Below are 14,529 nucleotides of genomic sequence, written 5' to 3'. Positions count from 1 at the left end.
CATTGGGATGTCTGGTTGGCAAGGACAAGTTGAACTGAAAGGTCTGCTCTTTGATTCTATCTATGACCAAATAGGTTAGATGCAGGAAAGATGTTCCCAGTATTGGGGAAGTCTGGAATCAGGGGCCATAATTTAAGGATAAATTTAAGGAAGATGTGTTGGTGTTGGAGAGGGCCCAGAGGAGGTTTACAAAAGTCATCCAGGGATGAAGGGCTTGTCATCCGAGGAGCTGATGAGGCCTCTGGGTCTGTACTGAATGGCATTTAGGAGGATAAGGGGGGAATATTAGATAATACTGAGAGACCTGAATAGAATGAACATGGAGAATGTGTTTCCACAAGTCGGAGAGTAAGACCCAAGGGCACAGCTTCAGAATGAGGGGACGACTTTTACAATTGAGATGAAGAGGAATTTTGTCAGCCAAACAGTTGTGAATTTATGGAACTCATTGCCACAGAGTGCTGTGGAGGCCAAAATCTTTGAGTGTAATTAGGACAGTGATAGATAGGTTCTTGATTGGTACAGGGATCAAGGGTTATGGGGAGAAGGCAGGAGAATGGATTATGAAACATATCAGCCATGATTGAATGGTGGAGCAGGCTCATTGAGCCAAATGGCCTAATTCTGCTCCTGTTCTTACAGACTTAGAGGGGTAAATCTTTTAGAATTGAGATGAGGAGAATTTATTCAGCCAGAGAGAGGAGTCTGAGGAATTGACCACCACTAAAAGTGGCTGAGAGGAGGGCAGGATTGGGGTAATTGAGCTCAATGATCAACTATGGTCATGTTGAATGGGGGAGCAGGCTTGAAGGGTTGAATGGCTTACTCCTGCTGCTGTGCATAGACATTGAGTCCCTACAGTGTGAAAACGGGTCATTCAGCCAAATAAGTCCACACCGACCCTTCAAAGAGCATCCCACCCAGAGCCAACCCCAACCCTTTCCCTATAACCCTGCATTTCCCATGGCCATCATATCTAATTTACACACCCCTGAACACTACGGGCAATTTAGCATGGCCAGTCCACCTAGCCTGCCCATCTTTGGACTGTGGGAGGAAACCGGAGCACCCAGAGGAAACCCACACAGACACAGGGAGAATGTGCAAACTCCACATGGACAGTTGCCAAGAATGGAATTGAATTCGGGTCCCTGGTGCTGTGAGGCTGCAGTGCTAACCACTGAGCCACCGTGCTGCTTTCTTTTATGTGTCTTTGTTGCTTCATTCAGTCTCATCGTAGCATGTTGTACATTGTGTTCAGTCATTGAAGTCTCTATTGGATTTACATACAAGTGTTGTATATTGATGGCCTCCCAACTCTGGTCTTGATTTACCTCCATGTATCTTGTCAAATGCTTCCCTAATGAGTAAGATCTCTGTCAAGCTGCCATCTCGGATTTCCCTTTTCTAGAGGGGAAAAACACATCTTTTTTGATTATTGTAATGTTGCAGTTCAGGTATCATATGAGTAAATCTGTTCAATACCTTCTTAAGTGCCTTTCTACAAAATTAGAAACCAGAACTGTGAGATTATGACTGTGGTCTTGAGTGTTTCTCAGTGGCAGAGGTTACGAAGGAGGTTGTATGAAGGAACCTTGGTGCTGCGGTATGCTCTGCAGCCATAACTGACCTGTTATCAGGTGTGGTCACACAGGATCTGCAGGCTCCCCTTCAACTGGGGCAGCACAGTGGCTCAGTGATTTGCACTGCTGCCTCACAGCACTAGGGACTCAGGTTTGATTCCACCCTTGGGCAGTTGTGTGGAGTTTGCACATTTTCCCTGTGTCTGCATGGGTTTCCTGCAGGTGCTCTGGTTTCCTCTCAGTCTAAAGATGTGCGGGTTGAGTGGATTGGCCATGCTAAAATTGCCCATAGTGTTCAGGGATCGGTGTGTAGCTTAGGTGGGTTATAGGGGAATGGGTCTGGATGGGATGCTCCAAGGGTCAGTGTGGACTAGTTGGGCCAAAGGCCCTGTTTCCACGCTGTAGAGATTCTATGAATTTCTTGCTTTGGTGGAGTTTTTGTTCACTCCTGACCCTAAATGTTCATGATGGGGAACCAGTCTCCGCGTTAAATGTCAAGGGGAGATGGTAGCGCTTTTAGCTGGCAGAATTGAGTGGTTACCTGGCACTTCTCAATCCAGTACTCTGACTGACTTGTGAACAAAGAGCAGTTCTGAAGAATTTGGGTTTGACCCAGTACTGAAATGAGAAGTAGTTTGGTCTGTTTAGAGCAGTAGTTGTGTGTGTGGTTTATGTCCTGTGGCACTTCCCCTGCTGTTAGCATTGAGAGTCAGTTGTCTGGAATTGATTACTCTTACATTGAATCACCAAAACGTTTTGCAGTAATGGCTGTTTCAGCTGCTGAAATTTGGCTATTGTCAGTTTTTCGATTCTGAGCCATTAAGTGTGGCACCCAGTTTGGAGTGAGATTGTTTTTGGCCCAGATTGACAGTCTTTTCATTTCTGGGTTAAGAGCTAACTTGACAGATTGTTTCAGTTTCTGGGGATCTTCTGCATATTCAATGTGCTATATATTGTCTGGTTTTGAGACTAGATGGACAGTAAGACTTTGATGCCAAAGACATGAATCAATAAAGGGAGCAGGACCTTGTGATGAGTTTTTGAAACAAGCATTTGGGCTAAGTGCATTTATAATGAGAGAAATAGAATGAAAAAGCAAAGATATCAGGCCAGAATTTTATGAATTGCTGATTAGGCGTTGGCTGAGTGTTGTGGACAATCGTAGGCATTGCACTTCAGGAAAGATGTAAAGATCTTATAAAGAGTACAGCGGAGGTTTAACACAATATTGCCAGGATGACTGAGTGCAGTAATGAGTAGAGATGGGAAATATTCAGACTGTTGATCTTGAAACAGAGAAGGTCAATAGGTAATTCTTTATTTGTTTGTGGGAAGTTGGTATTGCAGGCTCAGCTCGTGTTTACTTCGTGTCCCAATTGCCCAGAAGAAGGTGCTGGTGAGCTGCTGCCATGAATTGCTGTAGCCTTTCAGCCACAGAAATCCCCAAAGCAGTTGGGAAAGGAGTTCCAGGATTTTGATCCAACAACACTGAAGGAATGGCAATACATTTCTAAGTCAGGACAGTGTGTTGGTTGGAGGGAAAATTGTAGGTGACTCTGATGTTCCCATGCAAGAGTCACTGGATTTGAAACATGAGCTCTGCTTTCTTTTTATAGATGCTGCAACACCTGCTGAGTTTTGCCAGCATTTTCTGTTTCTGTTGCAAATGGTGATGTTCCCATGTGTCTGCTAGATAGTAGAGGTCACAGAGTCTGGAAGCTGCAGTCAAAGATGTATTGGTGAATTTCTCAGACCAGTATCCTTGGCCCAACCATTTTCAGTTACTTTGTCAATGAAGCGGAGATGTTGTCGATGATTGCAGTGTTCAGCACCATTTGTGATGCCTCAGATAGTGAAGCAGTTCATGTCCAAATGCAGCAAGATCTGGACAATATCCACGCTTGGGCTGACATGTTATAACTAACATTTGCACCACACAAATGTGAGGCTATGACCATTTGTAACAAGAGAAAACATAACCACCGTCTCTTGATGTATATTACCATGACTAAATCTCCGACTATCAATATCCTGGGGTTGCCATCGACCAGAAACTAAAATGCACTTGACAGATAAATGCAGTGGCTACAAGAACAGGTCAGAGGCAAGGAATATTGTGTTGAATAACTCGCACATCCTGACTCCCCAGAACCTGCCCTTCAAAAACAAAACACAAGTCATTTTTAAAACTATTTTCTTCCCTCTCCTCTGTTGCTCAAAAGCAACTGTTCAGATATTGCTAGCATGTATTCGTGAATCTGGCTTAATCGTCTTTCCAAGCTGGCTAACTAGCAGGTAAGCCTTTCATCCCACTATATGTGAAGTTACCATACACGTGTGAATTAAACAGGATATGCTACTTTCTTGCTGTTGCCTCAGTTGCCTAGTTTTGATGTATTTTGATTAAAATTGTAATTTCTGTGCAGGCAGCCTTGTTTCTCGCACATGGGTCTCCCGAAACTTTTCCAAGTCTGTAGTCATGGCTTTTTAATTCATTCATGGGATGAGGTTGTCGCTGGCTAGGGCAGCATTCATTGCCCATCCCTAATTGCCCAGAGGGCAGCTCAGAGCCAACCCCATGGCTGTGGGTCTGGAGTCACGTGTAGGCCAGACCAGGTAAGGACAGCAGTTTCCTTCCCTAAAGGACACTAGTGTGCCAGTTTTGCCTTTTGAAACAACATTTTTGTCCACTAAAGGTCTCGGATGCAACAATCAGATGATGCAAGTTAAACTTTGCTAGTCTGTTTACCACTTGTATAGCATGCGTCATAGCACTGTCGTCAACCCTCCCAATCACTTTGCTGATGTTTGGGAGTAGATTGGCTGCATTGGATTCGTCCTGATATCTGAGCAATTTTCCACTTTGCTGGGTAGCTGCAGATATTGTAGCTATTCTGGAACAGCTTAGCTAGGGGCTTGGTAGGTTTGAGATGCAAGTCTTACAGTACAACTGCTGCAATGTTGTCAGGGCCCGTAACCTTTGAGTTCAGCCATGTCTTGATTTTATGTGGGGTGAATTGAAGACTGTGGGCTGGCATCTGAGATACCAGGCTCCTCAGAATGAGGTCATGATGAGTCATCCAGCTGACATTTCTATCTGAAAATGGTTAGATATCTTAGCCTGGTCTTTTGCACTGGTGGAGTGGACTTCACTGTTAATGAGGATGGAGCCATATTTATGGAGCTTGCTCCTTGAGTTAGTTGTTTAATTATCTACCACCATGCACAATTGGATGTGGCAGGACGACAGACTTTAGAGATAGTAAGAACTGCAGATGCTGGTGTCAGAGTTAACACAGTGTGGAGCTGGAGGAACACAGCGGGCCAGGCAGCATCAGAGGAGCAGGAAAGTTGATGTTTCAGGTTGGGTCCCTTCTTCAGAAATGGGGAAGGGGGAAGGGAGCTCTGAACTAAATAGAGAAAGGAGGGGTCGGGCTGGGGAAGGTAGGTGGGATGGTGATAATTGATTGCAGGGAGGCAGTGGTGGGGATTGGTCAGTGAGGTGGGAGGAGTGGATAGTTGGGAAATAAGATGAACAGGTTGTGACAGGTCAAGGAGCCGGGGATGAGAAGGAGGTTGGTCATGTGATAAGGCCGGGGCTGGGGAGATTTTCAAAGTCGTTAAATCCACATTCACACCATTGGGCTGTAGGTTCCCAAGGCTGAATATGAGGTGCTGCTTCTCCAGATTTCACGTGGCATCGATGCAACACTGGAGGAGGCCCAGGATAGACATGTCTTCCAGGAAGCGGGAGCAGGAGAGTTGAAGTGGTTTGTGACTGGAAGGTGTTGTTATTTGTCACGAACAGAGCGCAGGTGCTCTACAAAGTGGTCTCCAAGCCTCCGCTTGGTCTCTCCGATGTGGCCTGCTTTACAGCAGGAACAGCGGATGCAGTAGACCACATTAGCAGATGTGACTTTAGATCTGTCTATTAGTTGTGAGATAGTTTAGCCCTGTCCGTCACTTACTGCTCATGGAATTAATATTTAACAAGATGTTTTTGATAAAGTATGAAAATAAAACTATTCCCACTGGCAGTGGATCATTCACTAGAGGGAGATCAGGGATTGAAAGGCATTAACAAGATATAGTGATGGGAGGCAGGATTAAGCTCACTTGGAGAATTGTCAGAAAGCTTGACTTGAAAAGCAGATGAGAGACAATTCCACTAATAATTGTGAAAGGTGGCTGGCCAGGTCCTTCGGGATGATGAAAGCTCGGGGTGATGGATGAAAAAGCAGAGTGTGAGACTAAGCAGGACCGCTCTCTCTATACCGCATCACTGCTGTAAGGTTCTCTACATAGCCCCTGAACTCTGAATGTGTACTGCTGTTGAGATGCTTTTGGTGCAGTCTTCAACATCTCTGCCCCTTCTGCCAGTACACTTGTTTGATCATCAGGATCAACCCTCCACCTGTGACTCCTGTAACTCTCCAGCCATCCTTTCAGTGAAACTTTCTCTTGGCTGTTGTTGCATTTTTCATTCCTGTGTATAGCTCAGTGCTTTGTATTCCATTCTATTCCATTCAGCATTATTCTTCTCACCGAGAGATGCTAACAAGACTCATTGGGAGTAGGAGTTAGAGAGATGGGTGGAGTGTCTACCTGAGGGAGTATTTGATTGTTTGGAATTGCTTTGCTAGCTAAGGTGATCTGCCGTACTTGCAGGGACTAAGGGCATTTAGAACTCAATGGAAGGAATCTAATTGTTGACACTGAAATCTCTATCAATTTTGTCTTCCTAAATAGAATCCGTTCAGTTGATCCCCTGCAGTATGTGGAGTTAACATTGGAGAAGAGAGTTATTCAGAAACATTGATTTATTGGCTGTGAGGTAGAGCAATACTGGGCACTGCTGTAAAGGTGACCTGGTACAACGATGGTTTACTGAGTTTACGACTGTCTGCCAGTGGACCAATGCATCATTGGAGTGTCTGGGTATCTCACTGTAATTGTTTTTGAAAGGAAGTTAGGGTTGAAGTAAGGTTTCCTTTTTGCAAATATCAGCCATGAATGAAACTTCCAAACACTTCCAAATTGATAGCCGAGTACTTCAGAAAGGATTCAGTAGAAGCTTGGGAAAGATTTACAATGAGGTTAGCGTGAATGTGTTTGCAGTAACTGTGGGCCTGGGCTCTCTTTTGACGAAGACGGAGGCTGAGTATAGCTGAAGAAAGGCCATTGCAGTAATATAGGCAAAGGGGGTGTGTACGCTCTTGGGGTATCGCTGTAATGTAATCCGAGGTGTAGCTACCGTTTCGATGTCGCTGTAACGTAATCCCGGGTGTAGGTACTGTCTGGGTATCACTGTAACGTAGTCTGGGTGTAGGTACCTCTGGGTATCGCTGTAACGTAGTCTGGGTGTAGGTACCTCTGGGTATCGCTGTAACGTAGTCTGGGTGTAGGTACCTCTGGGTATCGCTGTAACGTAATCCCGGGTGTAGGTACCCTCGGGGTATTGCTGTAACGTAGTCCAGGTGTAGGTGCCATCTGGGTATCGCTGTAACGTAATCCCGGGTATAGGTACTCTCGGAGTATCACTGTAGCATAGTCCTGGGTGTAGGTACCTTCCGGGTAATACTGTAGCGTAGTCCCGGGTGTAGGTACCGTCGGGATATCGCTGTAATATAGTCCTGGGTGTAGGTACCCTCTGGGTATGGCTGTAACGTAGTCCCGGGTGTAGGTCCCCTGGGGGTATTGCTGTAACGTAACCCCGGGTGTAAGTACCCTTGGAGTATCGCTGTAACATAGTCCTGGGTGTAGGTACCCTCGGGGTATCGCGTGCAACATAGTCTCGGGTGTAGGTACTCTCTGGGTATCGCTGTAGTTTAGTGCTGGGTGTAGGTACCCTCGGGGTATCGCTGTAACGTAGTCCCGGGTGTAGGTACTTTCCGGGTATCGCTGTAACGTAGTCCCGGGTGTAGGTACCCTCTGGGTATCGCTGTAACGTAATCCCGGGTGTAGGTACCTTCCGGATATCGCTGTAACATAGTCTCGGGTGTAGGTACCCTTGGGGTAGCACTGTAGTGTAGTCCCGGGTGTAGGTACCCTCGGGGTATCGCTGTAACGTAGTCCTGGGTGTAGGTACCCTCGGGGTATCCCATGCAGCGTAGTCCCGGGTGTAGGTACTCTCAGGGTATCACTGTAGCGTAGTCCTGGGTGTAGGTACCCTCTGGGTATCGCTGTAACGTAGTCCCGGGTGTAGGTACCCACTGGGTATCTCTGTAATGTAGTCCTGGGTGTAGGTACTCTCTGGGTATCGCTGTAACGTAGTCCCGGGTGTAGATACCCTCGGGGTATTGCTGTAATGTAATCCCGGGTGTAGGTACCCTCGGGGTATTGCTGTAACGTAGTCGCGGGTGTAGGTACCCACTGGGTATCTCTGTAACGTAGTCCTGGGTGTAGGTACTCTCTGGGTATGGCTGTAACGTAGTCCTGGGTGTAGGTACTCTCTGGGTATCGCTGTAATGTAGTCCCGGCTGTGGGTACCCTCGGGGTATTGCTGTAACGTAATCCCGGGTGTAGGTACCCTCGGGGTATCGCTGTAACGTAGTCCCGGGTGTAGGTACCCTCAGGGTATCGCTGTAACGTAGTCCCGGGTGTATGTACCTTCGGGGTATCGCTGTAACGTAGTCCCGGGTGTATGTACCCTCGGGGTATAGCTGTAACGTTGTCCCGGGTGTAGGTACCCTCTGGGTATCGCTGTAACGTAATCCCGGGTGTAGGTACCCTCGGGATATCACTGTAACATAGTCCTGGGTGTAGGTACCCTTAGGGTATCGCATGCTGTGTAGTCCCGGGAGTAGATACTCTCGGGGTATCACTGTATCGTAGTCCAGGTGTAGGTACCCTCTGGGTATCGCTGTCGTATACTCCCGGGTGTATGTACCCTCAGGGTATCGTTGTAACGTAGTCCCGGGTGTAGGTACCTTCGGGGTATTGCGTGCAGCGTAGTCCCGGGTGTAGGTACCCTCGGGGTATCGTTGTAACGTAGTCCCGGGTGTAGGTACCTTCGGGGTATTGCATGCAGCGTAGTCCCGGATGTATGTACCCTCAGGGTATCGTTGTAACGTAGTCCCGGGTGTAGGTACCTTTGGGGTATTGCGTGCAGCATAGTCCCGGGTGTAGGTACCCTCGGGGTATCGCTGTAGCGTAGTCCCGGGTGTAGGTACCTTCGGGGTATTGCGTGCAGCGTAGTCCCGGGTGTAGGTACCCTCGGGGTATCGTAACGTAGTCCCGGGTGTAGGTACCTTCGGGGTATTGCATGCAGCGTAGTCCCGGATGTATGTACCCTCAGGGTATCGTTGTAACGTAGTCCCGGGTGTAGGTACCTTTGGGGTATTGCGTGCAGCATAGTCCCGGGTGTATGTACCCTCGGGGTATCGCTGAAATGTAATCCCGGGTGTAGGTACCCTCAGGGTATAGCTGTAACGTAGTCTAGGTGTAGGTACCCTCTTCGTATCTCTGTAACGTAGTCCCGGGTGTAGGTACCCTCGGGGTATCGCTGTAACGTAGTCCCGGGTGTAGGTACCCTCGGGGTATCGCTGTAACGTAGTCCCATGTGTAGGTACCCTCTGGGTATCGCTGTAACGTAGTCCCGGGTGTAGGTACCCTCGGGGTATCGCTGAAATGTAATCCCGGGTGTAGGTACCCTCAGGGTATCGCTGTAACGTAGTCCCATGTGTAGGTACCCTCGGGGTATCGCTGTAACGTAGTCCGGGGTGTAGGTACCCTCGGGGTATCACTGTAACGTAGTCCTGGGTATAGGTACCCTCGGGGTATCGCTGTAACGTAGTCCTGGGTGTAGGTACCCTTGGGGTATCGCTGTAACATAGTCCCAGGTGTAGGTACCCTCGGGGTATAGCTGTAACGTAGTCCCAGGTGTAGGTACCCTCGGGGTATCGCTGTAATGTAATCCCGGGTGTAGGTACCCTCGGGGTATCGCTGTAACATAGTCCCAGGTGTAGGTACCCTCGGGGTATCGCTGTAACATAGTCCCAGGTGTAGGTACCCTTGGGGTATCGCTGTAACGTAGTCCCGGTTGTAGGTGCCTTCCGGGTATCGCTGTAACATAGTCCCAGGTGTAGGTACCCTCGGGGTATCGCTGTAACGTCGTCCCGGGTGTAGGTGCCTTTCGGGTATCGCTGTAACATAGTCCCAGGTGTAGGTACCCTCGGGGTATTGCTGTAACGTAGTCCTGGGTGTAGGTACCCTCTGGGTATCGCTGTAACGTAGTCCCAGGTGTAGGTACCCTTGGGGTATCGCTGTAACGTAGTCCCGGGTGTAGGTGCCTTCCGGGTATCGCTGTAACATAGTCCCAGGTGTAGGTACCCTCGGGGTATCGCTGTAACGTAGTCCTGGGTGTAGGTACCATCTGGGTATCGCTGTAACGTAGTCCCAGGTGTAGGTACCCTCGGGGTATCGCTGTAACGTAGTCCTGGGTGTAGGTACCCTCTGGGTATCGCTGTAACGTAGTCCCAGGTGTAGGTACCCTCGGGGTATCGCTGTACCGTAGTCCCGGGTGTGGGTGCCTTCCGGGTATCACTGTAACACAGTCCCAGATGTAGGTACCCTCGGGGTATCGCTGTAATGTAGTCCTGGGTGTAAGTACCCTCTGGGTATCGCTGTAACGTAGTCCGAGGTGTAGGTACCCTCGGGGTATCGCTGTAACGTAGTCCCGGGTGTAGGTACCCTCGGGGTATCGCTGTAACGTAGTCCCGGGTGTAGGTACCCTCTGGGTATCGCTGTCACATAGTCCCGGGTGTAGGTACCCTCTGGGTATCGCTGTAACATAGTCCCGGGTGTAGGTACCCTCGGGGTATCGCTGTAACGTAGTCCCGGGTGTAGGTACCCTTGGGTTTGCACATTTCCTCTATGTATGCTCCTTTGAAAGTTTGCACGCTACAGTTGATAAGGACGTTTGCAAGCCCCATGCAAGAACAATCTTGTCTGTGCAGCTGAGTGGTTGTTGAGTGACTGAGGCACCAGACCGTGACACCCACACTCAGTTGCTGAGAAAAGGATAGTAGTTAGCTGAGGTGAGTTTGGATGACTGAAAATGATGAGAAAGTGACAATCAGAGATGATGCAATGTGTGACTTTCTTTAGTGGGGTGTCTGTGCTGCTGCAGGGTTTGAAATCCCCATCAGAGAACTTCAAACAGAGCGGTGGAAAGGATGAGCATAAATCAAAGAGATGATAAATTGGGATAATAAAATGTGGAGCTGGATGAACACAGCAGGCCAAGCAGCATCCCAGGAGCACAAAAGCTGACGTTTCGGGCCTAGACCCTTCATCATTGTAGCGGAATTGGTGACAGAGTGAAACCCTCTCTACGCTGTCACCATCAAACTCTCCCAGGACAGAAATGTCACGGGGTTAGCTACAGGATAAAGCCCTCTCTAAGTAGTGTGTATCAATCTCTCCCAGGGCAGGGACAGCATAGGCTTAATGCAGAGTAAAGCTCTTCTCAACTCGTTCAAACCGAAAGTAATTCTGCTTCTACACTGTCCCCATTTAACATTCCCAGAACAGATACAGCATTTTGGCTCCTGGCTGAAGAAAGATGTTGTGGGACAGCCAGTTTGTGAATTGATCTCTTGGTTGTGGGGAGCTGTGACCTGGTGAAGCAAAGCTGTTTATATGCACATTATACCCAATATGTTGCTGGATAACAAGTCGCTGCTGAGCAGCTCAGTGAATGGGTAGATTGGCGAGCACAAACAAATAGTAAGCTTCTAAGCTGTTTCATATTTATGGGGCTTGATGAAGGAACCTAGTTATGTAATGGAAAGCATTGGTATGATGGGCTGCATCATGAGACAATGGGCTCAGTCTCTTGCGAAGGGGCTGCTGACAGTGAGAGCCTGTGCTGTGTAGAGGCTGTGGTTTCTATGGTTTTCCTTTCCTGCTCCAGTCGCCTGGGTTTGAACTTGTTCTGGTTGTTGTTGGGTAAATTCCTGTTACAAGCCATGCTCACAGTAGGAAGGGCCCACATTCTCTGCTGCGTGCAGTGAGCTGAAATAGGCTGGTGACGAGCGTTCGATGTGTCATAGTTCCCAAAGTTGTTGAGGGAAATCAGCGAGGCTTCCATCTCTGATCTCCATCCAGGAACACCTGCTGGTCTATGTCTGTGAATACAACCCAGGTCTGTACACACTGGAAAAGCCATTCAGTTCACATGTGAAGAGTAGCGGTTGAACTCAGCTACAGGCTGGTGATTCCCTTCAGTGCTGTACCCCTGAAACAGTTGTGGCCTAAGTTGCTATGCCCCAGTGAGAATTGGCACCCAACACCCCCATACCCTGCCAGAACTGGAGATGGTATCTGTCTGAAATTCCACAGCAGCAGACTGAAAGGAAGCAGATTTCTTTGCAGCAATAAGCAAAGTGAGAGCAGTCTCAGATTGAGAGCTCCTCATTCTCCACTTCCCCCGGCACCAGACTGAGTGTAGAGACTGGTTGCTACTGTTGGCACATGTTGCTTCTTACAGTCTGGTTTCTGTGTGTGGTCTGTTTCTCTTGGAGTAGGGTGGCATATCCTGCTTCGCTGGGCTTATGCAGAGAACAAAGGCTGGCTTTTAGTGGTTAGTTGGTTGGGTGGGTGACAGTTGAGAACCATATAGAGTATAGTTCGATGCCTTATCTTAACTGTTTTTCTTTTTTTGCAGATAAACTCGTCCATGAATTCGGTCAGCAGTACCGAGGATGTGAAACCACCTTTGGGAATTAATGGTGTGCTTAAAATATCACCTCATTCCTCAAACTGTCCACTTTCTCTCACCAAGCACATCTGTGCCATCTGTGGGGACAGGTCTTCAGGTATGTGTGTCTCACTGCTCGGTGGTGTCACAATGCTCTGTGCCATTACACTCTGTCCATTCACTTGTTAGCAACTGACTAGCCTGGTCGAACTAGGCTTGGAATGACCAAAGGGAGCCCTTCTCGGCATGTTTCTCTGCTGTGCCCCAGGGTAGTGAGGTGTGTGGGGAGAGGTGAGCAGTGGGGTAGCTGCAGTTTCCTGCTGTAAGGTGGGACCCTCAGAATGGTGCTGAAATGTTGGGCAGTCAGTTTCTCACCTTGCTACATTTCCACCTAATGGGGTTGGTGTTGCTGTTTTTGATGTTAAGACTGTGCAAAAACCCAACTACAAAATCTATGATTTGACCATGTGTTTTCTGTCCCCACAGGCAAACATTATGGCGTTTACAGCTGTGAAGGTTGTAAAGGATTCTTCAAACGCACAGTGCGCAAAGACCTTACCTACACTTGCCGTGACAACAAGGACTGTATCATCGACAAGCGCCAGCGTAACCGGTGCCAGTACTGCCGCTATCAGAAATGTCTAGCCATGGGGATGAAGCGGGAAGGTATGGACGCAGACTTCAGAGGTGTGTCTAGTTAGGTTAAGGGACGTGCAGGGCTCGCTCTGCGGAGGCTCTTGGTGACGTGCAGCTTTATTACAGGATAATCCACACTGACATCACACACACTATCCCAAAGTGCTACCACATCCATTGGTTTATTTCAACTCGTTGTGCGGTGCCCTTGGGCTGATCAGAGATCAGGGAGGTGAATTACGTGTAAAAAGAAGACCAGCAGATAGGATAGACATTTGATAGTTCTGTCACTCTACAGATGCCAAAAGCTCACTGCTACCTCTACAAGGAGCTGGCTGGCAAGCTGATTGATGCCTCAATGGATGGTTGCCATCAGAGTTCAGCTCGAATTGTCATTGCCTACCATCCAGGAGGGATCACTGAAAAGTAATCTGGGTCAAGAAGCTTAGATAACAAGCCGTGGAGCTGGATGAACACAGCAAGCCAAGCAGAATCAGAGGAGCAGGAAGCTGATGTTTCAGAAGTTCTGAAGAAGGGTCTCGGCCAGAAACTTCAGCTTTCCTGCTCCTCTGATGCTGCTTGGACTACTGTGTTCATCCAGCTCTACGCCTTATTACCTCGCATTCCCCACCATCTGCAGTTCCTACTATCTCTGGGTCAAGAAGCTTGGTGTTTTCCATCTCTAGCAAAGGGGGCCACTGAAGAGATATTGTGCTGTGAATACTGCCCTAAATGAGATCAACTGAACTCCCTGCCACTGTGAATAGGATAGGGACCTTTCTCCTGGAGGCTGGGGCAGCTGGGGTACGGCAGTGTGAGGTGGGGCTGGTGGGGGCGGAGTTTGATCAGAATGGGTTAGGTCTTGATTCCTGGGCAGCCGCTCATTATGTCACTTCCTGGCAGGTGGGTCGGGGCTGGGTATTGTGTTGGAGTAGTGGGAGCTTGGTGTTAGCCTTGGCCAGGGGAAGTACCCACTTGGTCATTTATTTGATCCTTTACTGTTTAAAATGGTTAATTTTCTTGCAGACTGGCCCTGCTTGATTGAAAATTGAATTCTGTCCTTGAACCCTCAGCTCTTCCTGTGTTTGCAACAGGGAAAGTTCCTTTCAATTTCCAGCAACCCGACATCTCAATATACAGTCACATTCCGTGGGCTGTTACAGCGTGACCAATCCCTCAGGGATACCCTGTTGCACCTGGGACAGTGTGCCCATCCTTTGACTGTGTATCCCCACACAGTGGGGAAGTGCTGTCTAGCATTGTCCCCGTACCTTGGCAGCCTTTATTAGAATGGAAATCACAATGGGAAATCCCCCATATTTCACCAGAGTAAAATCTTACTAAATCATGCATAAAGTGAAAAGTTTCACGTAAGCCTGCTGCGCTTTTGAGTGCAGGGCGGTGGGGTCAGTTAGCACTGGCACTCTCTCTCCCATGCATCCCTTGTGTGGTTTGCTGACAGTGAACACATTCGGTAATCCAGCTGCTGTTCCCATCGCTGATGCACAGGCATGCTCCGGTACCAGTAATGGAGGTGTCGCTGTTATAGATGAACACTGAGATTGTTTGTAATCATAATCCATTTTAAATTTCTTGCAGCGGTTTGAA

General features: G+C 48.3%; 1 protein-coding gene across 7 annotated transcripts in view; it reads left to right on the top strand.

The window, feature by feature from the left end:
- Positions 1–14,529, top strand: part of LOC125465324 (retinoic acid receptor RXR-alpha-A) — a 120,243-nt gene that overhangs the window by 87,962 nt on the left and 17,752 nt on the right. For 6 of the 7 annotated variants that reach the window (XM_048558648.2, XM_048558646.1, XM_059638173.1 and 3 more), the window contains 2 exons: positions 12,253–12,403; positions 12,772–12,972. In XM_048558648.2, the coding sequence (XP_048414605.1) occupies positions 12,253–12,403; positions 12,772–12,972 (352 nt within the window). The remainder of the gene's footprint in view (positions 1–12,252; positions 12,404–12,771; positions 12,973–14,529) is intronic. The other variant, XM_059638174.1, reaches the window with a different exon arrangement.

The sequence above is a fragment of the Stegostoma tigrinum genome, chromosome 29 (genome assembly GCF_030684315.1).
Source record: "Stegostoma tigrinum isolate sSteTig4 chromosome 29, sSteTig4.hap1, whole genome shotgun sequence".
NCBI lineage: Eukaryota > Metazoa > Chordata > Chondrichthyes > Orectolobiformes > Stegostomatidae > Stegostoma > Stegostoma tigrinum.
This window is presented reverse-complemented; position numbering and strand designations above follow the sequence as displayed.